Source organism: Notolepis coatsorum (genome assembly GCF_963971535.1).
Source record: "Notolepis coatsorum genome assembly, contig: SCAFFOLD_473, whole genome shotgun sequence".
Lineage (NCBI taxonomy): Eukaryota > Metazoa > Chordata > Actinopteri > Aulopiformes > Paralepididae > Notolepis > Notolepis coatsorum.
Window position 1 is genome coordinate 74837 of NW_028174291.1, and position 23150 is coordinate 97986.

General features: G+C 48.8%; 1 protein-coding gene across 1 annotated transcript in view; it reads right to left on the minus strand.

The window, feature by feature from the left end:
• LOC311247596 (intelectin-like) overlaps positions 1-12479 on the minus strand; it is a 50968-nt gene extending 38489 nt beyond the window's left edge. Inside the window, exons 1-2 of the mRNA XM_084338625.1 lie at positions 12417-12479; positions 10236-10295 (exon numbers count right to left, since the gene is read on the minus strand). Coding sequence (XP_084194751.1) covers positions 10236-10293 — 58 coding nt within the window. The 5' untranslated portion in view covers positions 10294-10295; positions 12417-12479. The remainder of the gene's footprint in view (positions 1-10235; positions 10296-12416) is intronic.
• Between the last annotated feature and the right edge of the window lie 10671 nt (positions 12480-23150).

The following is a 23150-nucleotide window of genomic DNA, read 5'->3' on the forward strand; positions in this document are numbered from 1 at the left end:
CCAGCAGGACCCCTTTAGTATCCCGCTATAATCCTTAAGTACCATCGCTATAGTTCCCTAAAGAACCAGGTTGTATACTTGCTTCCTGCGTAACCAGAGATTGGACATTCAGTGTTGATTTGCCTACGAATACTCATTTGCCTTACAAGTGCATTCAAATCATAAATGTAATTAAGTGAATGTTGTATATACCTTTTGCTATATTAAACCTTCGACTGTTATATTTGTGTGGACCTGATTTCATATGTGGGAAAGTGTTCATCATACTTAGATATCGTGTACTGTATGGCCAGAAGTTAAAGTACATCAAGCGGTAGTGGTTTAATGATACCATACTTATCAATACAGTCAGGGAATTGTACCCCTCAGTTACAACTATGCTTGCACCTCATGGTACCAAAGCACCTCAAAGGCGCTAAAAACAAAATTACAAACATCTCAAAACAAACTGGTCAGACTACTGCTTGACCTTACTCCTAGAACCCACCTCACCCCTGCCCACTTTGACAACCTAGGATGGCTTAGAGTAGACGACAGAGTACAGCAACTTGCAATGGGCCTGGTCTACAAGATACACTACACGACCAAGGTACCCATGTACATGTCAAAATACTTCCCAAAGGTCAGTGAATACCACGATCACAACACCAGAGGGAGCTCCACAAATCATGTTAAACCCAGATTCGGCTCAAATAAGGGACTAAACACGTTTCGCAATTATGCCACATCAATGTGGAATGCCCTACCCAAAGCTGTAAAGGAATGTGGATCACTACCCACTTTCAAAACCTCTAATCAAATCAAATCAAATTTATTTATAGGGCCCGACAACACAGGTTAATGTCCCCATGGGCCGTACAGATCTTCTTTAAACAAGTCAAGAAGAAAACATAACAATAAGTCAAGAACAGAACAAGAACACCATAAGGTCCAAAATTTTTTAGATGAATGCAAATAAATGAAAGAATGCAAGCACTCCCAGACATGCCCCACGCGAAGCTAAGGAAAAACTCACTAAAACCTAACAATAGGGAAAAAAGCTCCACAGGCAGTGTGGAGGAGAGAAACCTTAGAAGGGCCATTCAAGGGGGGATCTCCCTTCTTAGATGTTGGTGATAGTAGTGTTGCAGACGGACAGTTGGTAAGCATGCACTCATGTGTGTAGTGGAACACAGATGAGTGCATGCAATAGCAACTGTACAAGGGACACCTACGGGAGACTGCAATTCAACACTGGCCCCTGTAAATATCCTAACCCAACCCCCTCCAATGTACAGTCATTTACCTAGTATGGTTTTGTCAATAGTCCAATGTACAATTTTGTTTGTTTGTACAGTGTCTCCCCCCCCCCCCCCCCCCCCTCAATGTACAGTTTTGCTTGTTTATACAGTGTGCCCCCCCCCCCCCCCCCCCCCAACCACCTCCAATGTAGATTACCCAGTATGGTTGTCAATACCCCAGTGTACCCAACCCCCCCCACCCAACCTCCTCCAATGTACAGTTTCTACGTCAAATGTATATACTCCCTTTTCCTGACTCCTTCTGTATCACAAACAGTACTGTATTTGCAAATCTGGTATGTCATAAATGTATAGATGTAGCAGTACTGACTATCTGTATGTCATGTATGTCATATATGTCCTGATGAATTGAAAATGGGGGACCCTGATGTAAACAAGACGAAAGTCTTTCTCTGGTCTGCATCCCCTTAACAATTGTGTGTATTGAGCTGTACTGTATTGTACCCATTCTGCAATCTGTTAATAAAGTTTTCAATCAATCAATCAATCAATCCCTCTCTCTCTCTCTCACTCTCTCTCTCTCTCTCTCTCTCTCTCTCTCTCTCTCTCTCTCTCTCTCTCTCTGTCTCTGTCTCTGTCTCTCTGTCTCTCTCTCTGTCTCTCTCTCTGTCTCTCTCTCTCACACACACACACACACACACACACACACACACACACACACACACACACACACACACACACACACACACACACACACACACACACACACACACACACACACACACCACTCAGAAACAAACATAGTATCAATGAGAGTATCAATAGTGAAGTCTAATAAAAAGAATAAAAAAAATAAAAATAAATATTGTATCAAGACTCACCAGATTCTGAATATTATATATTAAATGACTCAGATGGGGATTGGGATTTGGGACATCCTTAATATATGAATATATATATATATATACCCCCACCCAAAGGAACTGCTGTCATGCACCTCCAAGCCTCCAGGATTCCCGTCTTCCGTAAACCCTTGGTTTCTCCCACTCTATTTCAGCCTAGCTACCACAGGATTGGGTGCAGGTGTGTGAAGACCGGAGGAGCAGCTGATTGACATCTACCGGCTGATTACTCTTCCTATTTAGACCTGGCTTAGATGTCACCATGAGGCTGCCAGATCGTAGTCTCTTATTTATCGCAGTTAACGTCACGGTGACCAATCGCAGCCACTCTTATTGTCTGGGACCAAATACGGCCACGCCCCATTCCCAGTAAAAAGTGGGAATCTCTAGAATGGGTTTGGGGCGACGGAAGTGCCTCTCAAGGTGACGATAGACAACACTTTCTGTTGTCAGTAGATGGCAGCATTGGTTTAAAATTAAAAGGTGAAAATGTTGAAAACTACAACAATACACTTCCCAAGATCCTTAGCACAGGTCACAGCGGTAAACTATTACTGCAGCCTCAGTATAGCGACCGCGAATGGTAAACTAATTATCTTAACAAAAGTGCGCTGGTAGCGTTACATATGTTGTCTAAAGGGGGACATATGGTACAATTTAAGATTTTAATGATAATCGGCATATAAAGGACAACATAGAGCATTGTTCATTTGTAAGAAACCTCAATGAAAACGGTAATATTCGCTATTGTTATGAAAATGTGATCGAATACTATAAAAATGTGGACGCATTTGGTCTACGTTCCGTTAGTCCTTATATAGTACTCTTGCTCAGTCTCATGTCAGCCCTTGTTCATTTGCTTTGTCTTGTCCTCCTTTGCTCACACTTCCCTACCTGGCTCCACAGTACACCCTTCTCCAGAGTCCTGGATCCCTGTGTATGACCTTCGCCTGCCTGACTACTCTTCTCTGTGTGAATCCCCTGGACTGTCTGAGAACAAGCTAAATTAATTAAATAAAATATTAAATATGACATGTATTACACAAGGAATGTTTATCTAATTGTATTAAAGAGCTGTTATATATCATATATGGCTATCGCGTCACGCTCTAGCCTAATGAGATACCCCTTATCTCCTAGTACCTACTGTACACCACCACGAACAACTTAATGCACCCATACCTGATCGGGCCCAGCCCCTATGGAGGCGTAGCCTATAAGACCATGGCTATGGTCACCAAACACTCTTCCTCTATTTTCGTTCCATCGTATCGGCTGCGTGCACCGTATGTAACTAGTAATAATAATAATAATAATAATAATAAATCAAATTTATATAGCGCCTTTCATAGAACCCAAGGTCGCTTTACAATCAGGACAAAAAATAGGGCAAGGAAAGTAGGGGGGGGGGGGGAAGAGGGGATGAGGGAAAGTAGGGGATAATGGACCTAATTTAATCTAAAACTAACTGATGGGGAAAGCCTTGGTGAAGAGGTGTGTTTTTAGAGCGGATTTGAAGGTGTCCAGGGTTGGGGCGTTGCGGATTTCGGGGGGGAGAGAGTTCCAGAGGGTAGGGGACGCCACGCTGAAGGCTCTGTCCCCAAAAGTCTGTAACCTGGTGCGAGGGATGGAGAGGAGACCTAGATCAGAGGATCGTAGGTTCCGGGATGGAGTGTACTGGTGGAGGAGATCAGACAGGTACCGGGGGGCGAGGGCATGGAGGGATTTGTAGGTGAGGAGCAGGAGTTTGAAGGTGATGCGGAACCTGACTGGAAGCCAGTGGAGATGGATGAGGGTGGGGGTGATGTGCTGCCAGGGCTTGGTGTGAGTGAGAACCCTGGCAGCTGAGTTCTGGACATACTGGAGCCTGTCCAGGGCTTTGCTGGGTACCCCGAACAGGACTCCATTACAATAGTCCAACCGGGAGGTGACAAATGAGTGGATCAGGGTCTCCGCCACAGAGTCTGAGAGTGAGGGTATGAAAAAGATTGAAAGATTGAAAGATTGAAAAAGTATGAAAAAGATTGGAGGAATTGTGTAATGTTGAAAGCTTACCGGAGGTTGCTGGCCCCTGGCATCTTCGAAGCATGTTTTCAGCGACACGACGGGCCTATGTTGATGTTTCCTCGTCTGATGGCAGCAGACCAAGGTTCAGCTGTGCAAGATTGGCTGTCGGGCCAGCTTGTACCCAGGTAGGCCCTGTGTCTTCAGGCATGGGTATTAGTGTTAGTAATGCTGGTTTGTTTGTTACACAACCATGTTGTGTGTTGGCGCCGGGGGCAGGATGGTTTGGTGAACGTTTCACTGCAGGTCTTGGGCGTGCTGTTAAACATCTAATGCTATGCTACATGCTAACGCTAATGCTACATGCTAACACTACTGCTACATGCTAACTGCTACGCTGTTCTAATGTCTCCGCCGTGAGATGTTGTCACTTCTCCCTCCTCTTGCCCGGTTCATCAATGAAGGTCAGTCTGTAGCTGTTGTGGGGGTTTTGCTGAGTCCTATTTACCTTTTTTACGGGTAAATGGGTTGACAACAGGGTAGGCCGTGGCTAGGTAGCCTAGCCAGGGACGTTACCTTTGTGTTCCGGCGGGGTCTGTGGAACGGTGTCCCCATCTGGGGCCGATGCGTGAGCTCGGCGGTGTAGCAGTAGAGCTATACTACTGCAGGATGGGACTTAACGGCGGGTTATGGCTCAGCTGGCTAGTTCCTATCCACATTGGCATCGGGATAGTGGGGCTATGGGTCCAGCCGACATGGTAAACATGTTGCGTGTCTGTGCGCAGGCGGTTGTTGATCTGGGTCCCACATCGCCTCACGCTAGGCTGTAGTAGTGTAGGGGGCTACTGTTTCGTTCTGTCACTCTGCTATGAGAAGGTCTGTCTTTGCTACAGCTTTCTCTCCTCTCAACCATTTATGCTGACGGTCAATCGGTGTCTACTGGGGGAGTAGTGCGGGGGGGGGGGCTTTGTTTACCTTTTTTGGTAAATGGGCTAAGCTAGGGCTGGTGTGCTGTTGTGAATATTTTGAATGAAGGCGGGACTAGTTCGCTCTGGTCCGCCTCCCCTTAACGTTGTGTATATGGGTTTGCTCATTCTACAGTATTTTGTGGGTTAGTTCTTTTATTCATTTAACCCTTTCATGGTGCACACCACAGTGGAGGTTGCTGTTTGCAACCACCACTGGTGCTCTGTGTTAACATCCGTCCTTTGTTTTTGACATATTGAAACAGTGCCCCGCCCGGCCGACGCCATGGGTGGGTCGGCCTGGCGAGTGGCTGGTGGGCTGCTAAAGCCTGTACCGCCACGGTATGGAATTGGCAGCGATTAGAACTGTGTTCGAATTGCTGTTTTTTTCTATTAAAGAAATGGTGTCTGGTGGCGGGGCCTTGAGGGCCAGCCGACGTCGACACATCGCGCGAGGTTGTTGACGTTATTAGCTTCGACCCAGCCGCAAGCTATAACCGCTCAGGGTTCCCCTCTCCGCAGGGGATTTTGGTCTTCTGCTGGAGCGCGGGCGGTATTGTCCTAGGCCCCACACCGCCTCACACCGCGCAGCCAGAAGAAGAGAGAGCACGGCCTCGTCAGCGGCGATGACGAGGCCCTCGACAGGCGGCCATGTTTTCCCCCGCCAGAGGTATCCTGGGCGTTGATTCGACAGGTGTCCACAAGGCCAACAGCCTTGGCGGCCGAGGGATCGGCCATGTTGGATGTGTTCGGCTTGAACAAACAAGCCGTCACCGTCCTGCCGCGAGCAGCCCGCTCTCCGATCACTCCCTTCCCCAACACCAGCCCCCCCGCTTCTCATGGGGACAGGGGCTGACACCCAGTTGATGGCTGAGCCTGGGTCTGTCCCTGAGAATGTTGTCCTTACACCTGCAGAACAACTCCTCAGCATGTTCTGGAGGGGTGTTCAGTGGGGGGGCTTTTTTCACCTAGGAAGCCCCCCGTATCAAACCGGCCCTTTCTGTCGGGGTCCCCCCTTGGGTGCGATTGCCTCGTGGGTGGTGTCAGGGTCAGATGTCCCGACACGGAACGCTCTGCTCGCACGGTTCCAGGGTTGGCTACGCACAGCGGGGGGATCGGGCCAACTATCTACAGTTCCTGGCGGACCTGCGCCACATGGCGGCGGGTGCGTTGGGAGTGTCATCACATATGACTACGGCAGTACCATATGTCGAGGTGGATGGAGAGAACGCTGAGGCGGGGACTTGTGTTTACACAACCCCACCCGTTTTCATGTTTGGTACAGACCCTATTGTCAGGGTCTCCAGCAGTGACAGCTCTGGTCAACGAAATCCAATCTCTGTGGACGAAGCAAGCCATCGTCGTGGCGTTCTCCTCCCGGTGTTCTCTGCCTGAGAAATCGGGAGGGGGGGGTGTCAGACCCAGGCTGGACCTGTCCCATGGGAAGGTTCAGCATTTTTTGGATCGTCTCCTACCTGTTGAACACTGTCAGGTGGGGGTCTGGTTCTCCTCCATAGACCTGTAGGATGCGTATGCGCATCTCCGATCTTCCATCCTAGGGCTTACCTACGCTTCCTTTGCAGGGTTAGCGTATGAGTACCAGAGGCTGCCGTTCGGTTTTCTCTGGCTCCCCGCATCTTCACCAAGTGCGTGGAGGCCGCACTGGGGCCTCTGCGTCGTCAGGGGTTACGGAGTGTTCTGCCCTGACGACGTTCTGGTCCTTCGCGGTCAAGGTGGATCATCAGGTCTCGTACCAGGCAGGTCTCTACCAGCCTGGGGTTGCTGTAGACTGGATGTAGAGTACTCCTCTTCCCAGTCAACGGTTGGAGGGCTATGGGCATCCCTCTCAGAGCGTGTTGTCAACACGCTCGGGAGGTTTCGTCCTAGGACGGTTACGGCGCTGTCTCACGTCGCGTTTTCACCGACGCCTCCCTCGCTGGTGACGCGTCGGGCCAACGCAGTAGGGGGCAGCTGGCAAACCATGCTGCCCGGTCTGCGCTACGTTCAATGTGTTGGTGTTGAAAGCGGTCCTTCTGGTCCACAAATGGTGTTGATCAGGACGGACGATACGACGTCAGTGTCGTGTATCGACAGACAGGGAGGAGTACGCTCTGTCAGCGGGCGGCTGGCTATGGGCATCCTCCATCTGCGCGGCCTGAGGGCTCCCCACATCCCCGGCAGGGAGAATGTGGGTACAGGTGTACTGTCGCGGGGCGGTCCTCATCCTGACGGTTGGGGATTACGTCCGGACATAGCCAGGCAGGTCTGGGACCGATGCCGTGCCGCCTGGGATTCTTCCCCATACATCTGTTAGGTCAGTTGTTGGGACGGGTATGTTGAGGGGCGCAGGTTCTTGATCCTGATGGTGTTACCATCCGGAATGCGCATGTTCCCTCCACTGTCGCGCTTACGCGGGCAGATGACGTATGTTCCAAGTGTGGTGTAAGGCGGGGGGCCGGGACTCAGTCTCCTGCCCCCTGGATGCTGTCCTTAGTTACCTCCAGGCTCTCCTTGATAGACTGTCGGCTTCGACGGTGAGGGTATATGCAGCAGCTATATCCTCCTATCATGAGGGGTTTGAGGGGATGTCTTGTTCAGCCACCCTCTTGTGAAGCGTTTTCTGCTTGGCGCTCGACGCGTTAAGCCGGTGCAACGCTCCTGGGCTCCGACTTGGGATCTTCAACTGGTCCTCGGTCGGTTGTCCTTGGCTCCGTTTGAGCCGCTCGAGCAGGCGCCGTTGGAACAGCTGTCGTTCAAGACCGCGTTCTTGCTGGCCATCACCTCCGCTGACGCGTGGGTGTGCTTTGTGCTCTCTCGGTACGACCAGAGTGCCTGTCTTTCGTTCCGATTGCGGTGCCACTCTGCGGCCTAATCCTGCCTTCGTGCCTGTAAATATCCGGAGTTCTTCCGCTCCAGGGATATTGTGGTTCAGGCGTTTCATCCGCCTCCTCACGGTGGTGAGTTAGATGCGGGCCTTCACCTGTCATGTCCGGTCCGTGCTTTGGGAATTGCCTCAGCCGTACTCAGGACCTTGGGGTCACCGTTCGGCTTTTTGTCTGTCACGGTGGTTCTCATGCCGGTAAGGCACTATCGAACAACGCCTGTCCCATTGGTTGTGCGAGGGCATTGCCCTCTGCTACACGTTGGCAGGGCAGGATCCCCCTGGGGGCGTCAGGGCGCACTCCACTCGTGGGGTGGCTGCCTCTGCCGCTCTCCTGGGTGGGGCCTCGGTGGAGGACATCTGTGCTGCAGCTTCATGGTCCTCCCCGGGCCCCTTTGTAAGGTTTTACCTCATGGACATGACCGGGGGTTCTGTCTCCCAGGCGGTTCTGGGGTCTGTGGCCTTTCCTGCTTCCCGTCCTTTGGTAGGGTAGCAGGAGTGTGTTGGTATGGGCCACAGTGTGTTGAGTCACACGTGGTTCCGCCTGTGCGGTGTGTTCAAGGGGTTCTAGTTCCCTCTTGTTCGCATTCAGGTGGAGTTGACTGCGCCCCCCCTTCATTAGGAAGGATGGGGTGACAGGGCTCCCCGCACCCCTTGATGTGGGCTTACGGGTCCTCAGGGGGTACATCTGTCGGGTCTCGCGTCCGCTCGAACCCATATCTCATTAGGCTAGAGCGGGACGCGATAGCCATATACGATATATAACGATAGGTTATGTATATAACCTAGTTATATTAGTATTGGCTGAGAGTCCCGCTCTACGCGGCCCTGAGTTCCCTTTTGAGGGATCTTTTACTGGAACGAGATTTGGCGAGGAAGAGTGTTTGGTGACCATAGCCATGGTCTTATAGGCAGTGGTGCAGTGGCAAATTGACAGTAGGTCAAACGCTCCACGCGCGCGCATGCACAGTTCAGTTTTTTTGGCACTTTTTTTTTTTTTTTTTTTGCCTTGAAATAGAGAAGCTGAAAAAGGTAGCAGCGTATGAAACTTTTGCATCACAAACAGTACTGTATTTGCAAATCTGGTATATGTCATAAATGTATAGATGTAGCAGTACTGTCTATCTGTATGTCGTGTATGTCATATATGTTATGATGAATTGAAAATGGGGGACCCTGATGTAAACAAGACGAAAGTCTTTCTCTGGTCTGCATCCCCTTAACAATTGTATGTATTTAGCTGTACTGTACCCATTCTGTAATCTGTTAATAAAGTTTTCAATCAATCAATCAATCAATCAATCAATCAATCAATCAATCAATCAATCAATTCAGCCATTGGGTGGGACGGTCATGTGACCCAAATCAGCCAATGGAAGCAAGGGTCCTTAAAGTGTGGGTCCTTAAAGTGTTGCGGTCCTGAGAGTGTTGGTGCTCTCGTCCTGCAGCTGGATACTATTGCCTCACAGCGCGGCCGTCAGCGCGCGGCCCAGAGAGCGCCGCTGGATCTGCGGCTCTGCAGCTGCATGCTTCTCCGGGAGTCCGGTTGGATAATGCCATGTAAAAAGTCGCATGCCTGACATATTGGCATGTAACTCGAGAACCGAGGCACGGATTTTGGCGATCCAGATGGCATTCGAACGGCAACGAATAGCGCTTTATTCGGTAATTTATATGTTCGGCGAAAAATGCAGCCCCGAGCCTTCAGATGCTCGCAAAGGGCCGTGAAACTGAAACTGAAACTGAAAAACAGTGAAACCCCGGACATTTCGATGAATTAATAAACCCCCCCCCCGGACGCCCCGGACAGGGCGTGAAAAGAGGACATGTCCGGGCAAAAGAGGACGTTTGGTCAGCCTACTCTACCTGTGCTTTTGTTATGTAAAAACGGTGGCCGCGGGCCGAGCCGATACTTAGTTACAACGAATGGGAACAGCGGATTTTTGTGTGTGTGACTGCGCGTACACGCGGAAACATATCCGTGCGCGATTGCGCGTACTTCAGCCTCAGTGACCGAGGTAAAACGCCGTTATACCGAGTTATACCAGCACTGCAACACTGCTATAGGCTACGCCTCCATAGGGGCGGGGCCCGATCAGGTATGGGTGCATTAAGTTGTTCGTGGTGGTGTACAGTAGGTACTAGGAGATAAGGGGTATCTCATTAGGCTAGAGCGGGACGCTCAGCCAATACTAATATAACTAGGTTATATACATAACCTATCGATAATGATACTCCTTACCTGAAATCCAACTTGAGGTCAGGATGAACACCATCAGTAAGACACCACAACGCAACATGTCTGGGGAGAAAAAAAAGGGTATGTACAGTTATTTATGATAAACTTCAACCTGTATGTCTACAGGAAAACACCCATTACTTTGTATGTGCTTTTTAACCCTTACTAGTATCAGTCATTAGCTATGCATCCATCTATGATTCTACATTGAATTGTGAATTGAGAAAGTGTTGCATGTGACTTCCTTTGAATTTTTGAATTTGAATTGCTATCTATCTTCTTGTCTGACTCTGGAGAAGACGGTAAGCACATGTCCCATAATGTTGACACATTCCTTTAACCCTCTGAAACCAACCATACCCATTTATTAAAATACAAGAAGGGTTTGGGTTCAGTTATTATCTCAGAACCCTCGGTTCTCACAAGCTTGGTTTGGATTGGGCTCACACCCATTGGGAACTCTATACTAGATATGTCACAGCCAGTCAACATGGATTTAAAGCTTTACATTTGAAAATAGTAAATACACACACCAAACACAAATTGTGAACATGCAGGGAAAATAAATGAATACATATAATATATTTAAAATGAACATGTAGATGACACCCTTGGTACATCAGTTAATGAAGTCTATTTTTATTTGTTGTCCCAGAATGTGGGAGAAAGTTGGTTCACATGTACCAAAGAGCTGTTCTGTGAACGGCATGTCACTAATTACTCAATATTGGTAGGGATATTTCAGGATAAATCATGACCAACCGAAACCTATTATGGTTATGATTTCCTTAAGAGCCAAAACTGATACAGTACTTGTGTATGGTTTGCCTTATTTGCATTAATGCGCATGAGCAATATTACTACTGGTGAGGTTTAGAAACATCTTATAATTATAGGGTTAGAAAGAAATGTGGTACTAGTTGCCTGCAGGAAAAGGACAAAAAAAAGTAATATAAAGTACTGTAATGTAAAGTCTAGACAAGTCAGGTTTTCAAAAGGATTATTGTCTTGCTTGAGAAGCTCAGGAGGAATACAATTTATGGATGAAAATCAGTGACTCGGATGTGGAGGTTTGCCAATAAATTGTCATGACACAATGTCCTGATCTTCAAGAAGTGGAATTATTGAATTATTTAAGTCATTAGAAAAGCCTTTACATTATTGTTACATGAATGAATGAATGAATGAATGAATGCATGAATTAAGTTTATTTTACGGTCTTGTTTACAGACAAATCAAACACACTCGTGTGGACTTGCAAAAAATTATAATAATAATAGAAAATCACTAATTTACATATTCAAGGCAAGCTCACACACAAAATCCAAAATCAACGACTGAAAAAAAGGAATATGCTGAAGCACATGCTTATGCACATTGCCTATCCTTTACAAATTCTTAAAAACTAAATATATCTTATATAAGAAAGAAAAACTTAAAATATGCTGCAAGATATCATTTCTTTTTTTTAAAGAAAAAAACAAATGTTTGATGTTTTACTCAAAACTGTACTCCTGAATAATTTTATCCTTTAAGGCTTTTTGAAATCTCCCCTGAGCAACTTCAACCCGTCACTAAGGCTATTCCATAATTTAACTCCCAAAATTGAAACACATCTAGCTTTTACATTAGTTCTTACCTTTTTACATGCTTTAAGAATACACAACCCTCTTAAATGATACTTTCCTTCTCTTGGTTGAAAGAGACATTGAATACAATGTATTCAAGGCTTTTACTCATAGCACGAAAAATTATTTCCAAGGTTTTTACGTCTACAAATTTTTATGTGCAGGACTTTATGAATAATGGATTTGTCGATTCAAGGTATAATTATTCTAATAGCTCTTTCCTGTAGTTTAATAATAGGATCTATATTTGTTTTATAAACATTCCCCCAGACCTCAACACAATATGACATGTACGGCACCACAAGTGAAAATATATACTTTGCAAATATATGCAAATATTTCTGATTTAACAGCTCCCTTGTTTTGTACAGAATGCCAACAGATTTGGCTAATTTACCTTTGATATATTGTATTTAAGTTTGAGATCTATAATCACACCTAAGAATTTTGTTTCATATACTCTTTCAATTTCGGTTCCATTTAAATTCAGTTTAATTATATCTCCTAGTAAATTATTAACCTCCTAGACAGAGAAAGTTTCCTGCACAGGACTTACCTCTATCTTTCCTTGTGCCTCTAGTTCTGAAGTGGCAGGAGTGTGTCCTCTTAGACAAGATCCCTCTAACTTATAGTGTTTCACTTCAGGAAATGCAGGTACAACTTACGTCACAACAACATGAATGTGCCACGTAAGCATTCTTCTTCCCAAAGGTCAGTGAGATAGGTCTACAAGATACACTACACGACCAAGGTACCCATGTACATGTCAAAATACTTCCCAATGGTCAGTGAATACCACAACCACTACACCAGAGGAAGCTCAACAAATCATGTTAAACCCAGATTCGGCTCAAACAAGGGACTAAACACGTTTCGCAATTATGCCACATCAATGTGGAACGCCCTACCCAAAGCTGTAAAGGAATGTGAATCCCTACCCACATTCAAAACCGCTCTTAAAGAGCACCTACGGGAGGCTGCAATTCGAAACTGGCCACCGTAAATGCCCAAAACCCCCACCACCTCCTAATAGACAGTCTCCTCCCCACCGCATGTATATATTCCCTCCCCGCCGTATGTATATCTCTCTCCCACCCACCCACCCCCTCCTAATGTACAGTCCCCTCCCCGTATATACTCTGTCAGGATCTAGGGGTAACAGTACTGTATATTTGAATACCGTTTATGTCACAAATGTATCAGTACTAAATACCTATATGTCCCTATGCCATAAATGTCATGTATGTTGAGTATGTCATAAATGTCATGTCACTATAATTGAAAATGGGGGACCCTGATGTAAACAAGACACACGTCTTTCTCTGGTCTGCATCCCCTTAACAATTGTGTGTATTGAGCCGTACTGTATTGTACCCATTCTGCAATCTGTTAAATAAAGTTTTCATTCATTCATCCAGTTGTTTTGTTTTTGTGGTTTTGGTTGAATGAATGCATACTGTTGTGAAGGGCCAGATTAAACCGAATATATATATTTATTTATATATATATATTTAATTGTATTTGTATATTCTCTAATATTCCCTGATATCCCTTGTATATTCCTTGTACAATATGCATTGAATATCCATTCTAGCCTACTGAACATCCCATAATAGTCTCCATTCTACTATTGGTCGAGACCTTGGTGCCAGGCTGCCATACCCCCCAGACCCAGTTCAAACGTACCGCTCAACATGTACGAACAAGTCCTAGTTCCGCGTAGGAATCTGGCTACCGCACCACTAATGGTACTATTTGTTCATAGTGCGTATATATACTGCGCTACTAAAGTAGGACTACCTTTTTAGTCCAGTTTCTTACCCTACAAAAGAGTGACAGACGTAAAGCCTCCCCGCGACGCCACGTGTGGGAGTAAGGCCAAGTTCGGCCTACCATCGGTATTGAGACATCGTGTATATTAATATTTGAATAGTCATATTTGGCACTATATCGTCGAGTTGGACGTAGTCTATTAAGCTAATAATAGTCTATTCATATGTAGTGCTTTGTGCGGTGAGAATACTATCGTAGTCAGTACCCCCATCGTTTCGGGTAGAACTGGCTGCTTATCCAGGGTGGCCGACCCCATGTGAGGCTGCACCCGAGGAGCCCCAGAGCCGACGAGCGAGTGGACCTGCATACCGGATTATTCTACCGACGACAGCCCGCCTTCCCAGGCACGGATTATGCTTTGTATACAGTGATTATTCTATGGATAAAGACCAACACTGCCGTGTGTTGGAAACCCCCCCCCCGGAGAGGACGACAGGTGAGGAGACGCTCTACACGACGAGGTCGCTTCACGTCTCTCCATCGTGGACCGGAGGAAGCCGGCCCACAGAGAGTCCAACTGCTTTCATCTGTGGATCGAGGATCGCTGAGGCACCGAGCCGCACAACCGTGGGTTCTCCCAGGATACCCTCGGCCAGACGGATACAGCCAGACTCTACCCCCCCCCCCTTCTCCAGTTGTCTTACAAGCGACCGGAATTCCCCCCTAGTGTATCCAGTTCTATAATCATTAAAGTATCATTGCTATTATTCCTTAAATATTCCAGGTTGTATATTTACCGCCTGCGCCACCAGAGATTGGACGTTCTCTATTGATATACCAACAAATACTCATTTGCCATAAAAGTGCATCCTATTTCAAATCATAAATGTAATTAAGTGATTGCTCTACATACCTTTTGCTATGTATTAATTATTATTAAACGCAGACTTTCGACTTGGTACATTTGTGTTGGATCGTTTCATCTACGTGGGAGTGTTTACCATAATTATTTATGCCTAGTACTGGGTGGCCAGAGTCTAAAGTACAAGAGGTAGTGGTAGTAAGTATCATATCTAACAATACAGTCAGGGAATTGTACCCCTCAGTTACAATTGGTCCTTCGAACCGGATGGTAATTAGTGTAATATTAATATAGTGTTATTAATATTGAAATGGCCTATGATGAACACTCCACGAAACGATCCTCCTAACCAACACCCGCAGCGCGAACGACGGCTCCCTCAGTACTTAGAGGCTTACGCTGTCAGTCAACAACCTAGTCTTCTACTAACAGTAAACGCGGTAAAACTAGAAAGTAAAAGTATGTCTAACCCCAACGCCCAGACTACCCCGACCATAGAGGCCCCTACGGGTTCTAATGTAACTGACCAAGCTCACGGTGGGGACCAGTGGGAACCAGACATGACTTCACACCCCGCCAGTACTGAAGAAGTAGTCCCCGATGAGTCCCGGGAGGAATACAACGCTACCGAGAGAGAACTCGGCACGGAAGAAGACGGGGAGAGCACCGTGGAGATAGAGCTCCAAGGCTCCGCAAGGAGTACCCCGAGGGAAGGCTCCCCTATACAACCGCCTTCTCCCAGCGAGGCAGAGAGGACCCTACAGCAGGCCTTCCTCATCAGCCTGAACGCCGCTGCTGAACGCGACCGACTGCAGATCCAGCAGCGGAGCGAAGAAGAGCATATACGTCTAGAAATAAGACGCATTCAGATGGAAGAGAATGTGGCCCGAGACCGAGCAGACAGCCAGCGAGCAGCTGCTGGTGCTCTACGGGACGCAGAGCGCGACAGACAGCAAGCGCAACTAATAGAACAGCTGATCAGACGGACAACATCCTCCCCCTCCGCCAGAGGCTCCAGGAACTCGTCTAGACACACCTCCAGGGCGGCATCCCCTAGCCGAGTAAACAACCCTGAACTTGACCAACAGACGAGGTCTATACCCCCCACAGACCACCTCCCCCCACCGGTCCAAGCGAGACCTAGCAACCGGGAAGGAGCAGCATATCCTGTGGAGAGGCTAAACCAGAGACTACAAGCACTGGATGACCTAACTGAAGACGAAGAGGAAGAGGAGGAGAACCACGCCCGACGACAGCACAGTACTCTACCGGACCAGGAGGTCCGGTACAGCCCAGGCTATACTCCCGCGGAGCTGCGCTACAGACCCCCGACTCTATACACGGGTGAGCACGACGCACGACCCGCACCGAGGAACAGCACCTGGACAAGCGGGCCATGGTACACTGCCGGTACCAGCCCATACCAAGGAGCGGGAGGAGACTCGCCTAGGAGGCCTCTCCCCCAACGCTCGCCGATGTATCCACAGTCAGCGTCATACATTGGCATGCCTATGGTACCCGACTTCACCCAAGAGAACCGGGCCCAGTATACAGAACTCCGCATGTGTCTGGAGACCATGTTGGTGGATGTATTGGATGAACGCCATAAATACGCCATCCTACTGAAGCACTTAAAGGTACCCCGCGCACATAATATAGCGCTCGCCTACGCGACTTCCACCACCCCATACACAGCAGCGCTGGTAGCATTGGACCAGAGGTATGGGCGCATATGGGATTACGTGATCCAGGAGATCCGACACATCGACCGCTTACCCCCAGCAATAGACAATCGAGCACTGGACGACCTGTCCATCAGAGTGCAGTCCCTGGTAGGGATGTTGGGAGCGCAGAGAGAGAAGGGGAGGCATGAACTTTACGCCAACTCAAATGTGGAAAGGATCTTGGAGAAGCTGCCGCCCGCTCGACAGGAGCGTTTTAGGCGGCAGAGAGACCACCGAGACCCGAATGGCCCCGAACCGAACCTCCTCGATCTAGCAGACTTCCTGGCGAGAGAAGTCAGCAGCCTACGGCTAGATACATTCGGACGGAGCACCCCTGGCTCCAGAGAAGGAACCAGACGACTAAATGATGGAAGAAGATCGGTGACTGTGATGCACCAATGGGAGTCAGTACCGAGCAGCAGGAGCCACAGTACCCCCTCCAGAACGGAGAAGTGGAAGATAGTGTGCCCCTACTGTGAGAAAGAACACTGGCTAGCGCAATGTGACTCCTTCCCCAAGCTGAACGCGGAGGAAGCAAGTCAATGGATAAAGTCCAACAAGCGCTGTTTTCGCTGTGCGCGCTCACACATGGCAGCCGAATGCCGCTTAAAGAAAAGGTGCACCAAGTGCGATGGAGCCCATCTGGACATACTTCACGACAGTAACAGACGGCGCCCTTCACCCGCACCATCCAGCAGCAAAGCGAGCGTCATGTACATCGATCCCGCCAGCAGCAGTGGAGCCCGAGTACTCCTAAAAGTAGTGCGTGTGACACTAAGCTACCAGAATAAAGTCCTGGACACTTACGCCGTCCTCGATGACGGGTCAGAGAAGACCCTTCTGCTCGCCTCCGCTGCGGCCCAGCTAGGGCTGCGGGGAAGCGAAACCCAAATGACAATTCGGACAATAAGACGAGATTTGAAGACGATAAAGGGCGAGAATGTCTCATTCTCTATCGCAGCAAGCGGCCAGCCTGAGCGACGGTACCAGATTACAGACGCTTTCACCAGCCAAGAAATAGGACTGTCGCGGTACACATACCCCGTCGCCAAGCTGATGGAGAAATATGCACATCTGCGCAAGTTACCGATCCCGCTCATAGACAATGCTATGCCGACCCTGTTGATAGGCTCCGACCATGCAGACCTCATTGTCCCGATAGACCGGGTTCATACCGGACCCCGAGGCTGTCCTGCAGCAGTCGAGACCCGTTTGGGATGGACTCTCCAAGGCCCGCTCGCCAAATCTCTCAACCGAAGTACAGCCACTAGATGTCTCCACTCCCGAGTCACAGAGGGAGAAACCGCACTCTTGCAACACGTAGAGCGGCTATGGACCTTGGAACAAATGCCCTTTAAGAACGGAAAGAAAGACATTCGCTCTAAAGATGACATTTACGCCATTCACCTCCTCGAGACAGGGACCAAGAGAGTCCCGGTCAACGGCGTGTTGAGATACGCCACGCCACTCCTGCGGCGAGAAGGAATGCCTACTTTCCACGCCAAGACAGACGCCACAGAACGGTACCTGCTGAACACGGAGCGGCGCTTAGCCAAGAACCCCGCCCAAGAGAGTGTATACCGCGCTGAGATTGAGAAGCTCATCACAGCGGGACACGTCACAAAGATGGACATTAAAGAGGCTGACCAGACCACTGAATCGTGGTACGTGCCTCACCACAAGGTCCATCACAACGGTAAAGACCGCATAGTATTTAACTGCAGCTACCAGATCGGATCCCAAAATCTGAATAAAGAGTTACTGCCCGGTCCCACACTCGGCCCCTCCCTACTCGGCGTTCTACTCCGCTTCCGCCAGGAAAAGGTGGCCATCAGCGGGGACATTAAAGGAATGTTCCTGCAGGTGAGATTAGTAGAGGAGGACAAGCCCCTGTTACGGTTCCTATGGAGAGAGAAGCCAGGAGATGAGCACCCAGCCATCTACCAATGGGAAGTCCTCCCCTTCGGAACGACGTGCAGCCCCTGCTGTGCTACATTTGCACTACAGAAACATGTAGCAGAGGACCCAGCAGCGGACGAAGAGGTCCGACACAGCGTAAAGAACAGCTTCTACGTAGACAACTGTCTACAAAGCCTTTCAACCCAGGAAGAAGCCGAGGCTCTCCTGATTAAACTCCGCGCCTCATTGATCAAAGGCGGCTTTGATCTCAGGCAGTGGGCCAGCAGCGATCCGCAAGCACTGCGCAGCCTCTCCTCCGAGGACAAGGCAGCCAGCAGCGAGACCTGGATGGCTACAATCCCGGGAGAAGCCCAGGAGATGACCCTGGGATTGGTGTGGCGATTCAAAACAGATTCGCTTCACTACAGACACAAGCCCCTGACTACGGAGCAGGGAAGGCCGGCGGCGGCGCCGACCACCAGACGGAGTGTGTACACAACACTCGCCCGACAATATGACCCGCTAGGATGTATTCTACCGTACACCACCAGGGCAAAAATGATTGTACGAGCATTGTGGGACAAGGACCAGGGCTGGGACGACCCCATTCCCGCACACCTTGCATCCACCTGGAGAGAGTGGGAGATGGAGCTCCACTCACTCCCAGGCGTTAATATGCGCCGAAGCTACTTCCCACCCACGGTGAGGCCAGAGACATGTAAAATGGACTTACACGTCTTCAGTGACGCCTCAGAGGTCGCATACGGATCAGTAGCCTACTTGCGGGCCCAAGAAGAGGGGGGAGAGATCTACACAGCATTTGTCCTCGCCCGCTCGAGAGTAGCCCCACGCAAGCAACAATCTATCCCACGTCTAGAGCTCTGCGCAGCCCTAGCCGGAGCGCACCTAGCCACGCTCATCCAACGTGAGCTCACCATACCGGTGTCTAGAACAATCCTGTGGTCAGATTCCACGACGGTACTCGCCTGGATCAAATCGGACTCATGCAAGTACAAAGTCTTCGTGGGAGTCAGAGTCACCGAGATTCAAGACTTAACCGAAGAGTTAACCGGAGAAACAGAGTGGCGCTACGTTGATACAAAACAGAACCCAGCTGACGTCATCACCCGGGGAATGCCCCTAGATGACCTCACCCGTCGCAATGTCTACAGTGACGGCCCAGCATTCCTAAAGCTCCCGGAAGGAGAGTGGCCCACGCCTATCCCGAGGGAAGCAAGTCAAGAGGAGGCTGAGAATAAGAAACCTATGTTCTGTGGATTGAGCACTGTTATCTCCGCAGACCCCAACATAGATGATTGCACTACCATAGAGAGTGCACAACAAAGGACATTCCTGCGGCACCACCCGGAGTGTAAGTCCCCCGCTGAAATGTCAGCAGCTAACTACGAGGAAGCAGAATTGCTTCTACTGCAGCGAGCCCAGAGAGACTCGTTCCCCGATGAATTGGCCTGTCTACAGGGAGGAAAGCCCGTCCCATCCGACAGCAGATTAATTCATCTGGCCCCCGAGAGCGACGCTCATACACTCATCAGAGTGGGTGGTCGCCTACGCAGAGCCCCCAATCTACCGGATGACATTAAATACCCGATCGTATTGAACAGCCGACACAAGGTCACAGAGCTGATTATAAAGAAATACGATGAGGATGTACATCACGCAGGAGCAGAAAGAGTCTTCGCGGAGATCAGACGTCGTTACTGGATCCTACAAGGAAGAGAGGCGGTACGACGCTTCCAGCGAACATGTCTAGACTGCCGCAAGTGGCGCGCGCAGCCCAGCATACCAAGGATGGCTGACCTTCCTCCATGTCGCCTCCGAATCGGTGACAAGCCATTCCACTCAACGGGTATGGACTGCTTTGGCCCGCTGCACATAAAGAAAGGAAGAGGAACCGAGAAGCGGTGGGGTATTGTATTCAAATGCATGACCACCAGAGCGATACACATCGAGCTTCTCCCGACCATGAGCACAGACTCATTCCTTATGGCCTTCCGTAGATTCACATCACGGAAAGGAAGACCGTCTACACTATTGTCCGATCATGGGACAAACTTCAAAGGCGGTGAAAGAGAGCTGAGAGAGAGCTTCCAAGCTATGGGCCCAGAACTTAAGACCCACCTCGCTCCAGCACAGATTGACTTCCAATTCAACCCCCCAAACGCACCCCACTTCGGTGGTACTTGGGAACGGGAAGTGCGTTCCATAAAGACAGCCCTGTACGCAGTACTTGGGGCCCAGACTGTGGCGGAAGAAGTCCTAATGACAGTCCTCACGGAGATTGAGGGAGTATTGAACTCTAAGCCCCTCGGCTACGTCTCCAGCGATGTGGCGGATATCGACCCAGTTACCCCCAACACACTCCTGATGGGGCGGCTAGATCCCGCGTTACCCCAGACAATGTACCGGCCTGAAGAAGCGAACGGCCGACGAATGTGGAGGTACAGCCAAGTATTAGCCGACAAGTTTTGGAGCAGTTTCCTACTGCACTACCTACCGTCTCTACAGACCCGCCAGAAGTGGGTAAAGGAGAGAGACAATTTGACAGAAGGAACAGTCGTCATGATTATTGATCAATCACTGCCCAGAGCTATGTGGCCGGCCGGCCGCGTAAGCAAAGTGATCACCGGTGCCGACGGCAAGGTCCGAGCAGCTGAAGTGCTTGTCCAGGGTCGCACTTACACCCGTCCCGTGGCGAGGCTCATAGAACTGCCCCGACTCCCAGACACAATCGATGATGACCATGACCCTATAACCCTATGACTTTGTGAAGTTGACTGACCCCTACAGCAAACCCTTATGTGTAAATAGACAACGCGATTAATCTGTCTCTGCTTAACTGATTAGGTCTGGGACCAATCAGGGGGTGGCTGTTGTGAAGGGCCAGATTAAACCGAATATATATATTTATTTATATATATATATTTAATTGTATTTGTATATTCTCTAATATTCCCTGATATCCCTTATATATTCCTTGTACAATATGCATTGAATATCCATTCTAGCCTACTGAACATCCCATAATAGTCTCCATTCTACTATTGGTCGAGACCTTGGTGCCAGGCTGCCATACCCCCCAGACCCAGTTCAAACGTACCGCTCAACATGTGCGAACGGGTCCTAGTTCCGCGTAGGAATCTGGCTACCGCACCACTAATGGTACTATTTGTTCATAGTGCGTATATATACTGCGCTACTAAAGTAGGACTTTCTTTTAGTCCAGTTTCTTACCCTCCAATAGAGTGACAGACGTAAAGCCTCCCCGCGATGCCACGTGTGGGAGTAAGGCCAAGTTCGGCCTACCATCGGTATTGAGACATCGTGTATATTAATATTTGAATAGTCATATTTGGCACTATATCGTCGAGTTGGACGTAGTCTATTAAGCTAATAATAGTCTATTCATATGTAGTGCTTCGTGCGGTGAGAATACTATCGTAGTCAGTACCCCCATCGTTTCGGGTAGAACTGGCTGCTTATCCAGGGTGGCCGACCCCATGTGAGGCTGCACCCGAGGAGCCCCAGAGCCGACGAGCGAGTGGACCTGCATACCGGATTATTCTACCGACGACAGCCCGCCTTCCCAGGCACGGATTATGCTTTGTATACAGTGATTATTCTATGGATAAAGACCAACACTGCCGTGTGTTGGAAACCCCCCCCCCCCGGAGAGGACGACAGGTGAGGAGACGCTCTACACGACGAGGTCGCTTCACGTCTCTCCATCGTGGACCGGAGGAAGCCGGCCCACAGAGAGTCCAACTGCTTTCATCTGTGGATCGAGGATCGCTGAGGCACCGAGCCGCACAACCGTGGGTTCTCCCAGGATACCCTCGGCCAGACGGATACAGCCAGACTCTACCCCCCCCCCCCCTTCTCCAGTTGTCTTACAAGCGACCGGAATTCCCCCCTAGTGTATCCAGTTCTATAATCATTAAAGTATCATTGCTATTATTCCTTAAATATTCCAGGTTGTATATTTACCGCCTGCGCCACCAGAGATTGGACGTTCTCTATTGATATACCAACGAATACTCATTTGCCATAAAAGTGCATCCTATTTCAAATCATAAATGTAATTAAGTGATTGCTCTACATACCTTTTGCTATGTATTAATTATTATTAAACGCAGACTTTCGACTTGGTACATTTGTGTTGGATCGTTTCATCTACGTGGGAGTGTTTACCATAATTATTTATGCCTAGTACTGGGTGGCCAGAGTCTAAAGTACAAGAGGTAGTGGTAGTAAGTATCATATCTAACAATACAGTCAGGGAATTGTACCCCTCAGTTACACTCTGCTTTCTCACTCTTTCTGTGTGTGTGTGTGTGTGTGTGTCTGTGTGTGTGTGTGTGTGTGTGTGTGTGTGTGTGTGTGTGTGTGTGTGTGTGTGTGCGCGTTGTTTGATGATCTCGCAGGTGTTACGTCACCCAAGCGGTGGAATCCCAGGAGTCCTTGAGTCTAACGGTGAACAACAGCAGATCGTCCTCCTTACCCATTCAGGGTCTGGTCAACTTCAGGGCCCTGTTTCTTGTAATAATAATAAAGTATATCACACCCTCTCATATGTTATTGCTTCACTACTACTATGCATTTATCATTTATCATATTATTGGTAATGGCTCTTACCTACAACGTGTCCTCATACAAACGCTGAGTTAAGTTCCGTTTGTAACCTCGACATACTGTATGAAGCGCACCCAAATGTTATGCCTCTTATACCTGTGCTGTTAGTGATGAGACACATTCCTGCACTGTACTGTACGTACTGTATCTGACCCTGCATGTTTAAAATGAGCCTCAGGACACGCACACACACAGAGACACACACACAGACAGAGACACACACACACACACACACACACACACACACACTCACACACACACACACACACAGACATACACACAGAGACACACGCACACACACAGACACACACACACACAGAGAGACACACACACACACACACACACACACACACACACTCACACACACACACACACACAGACA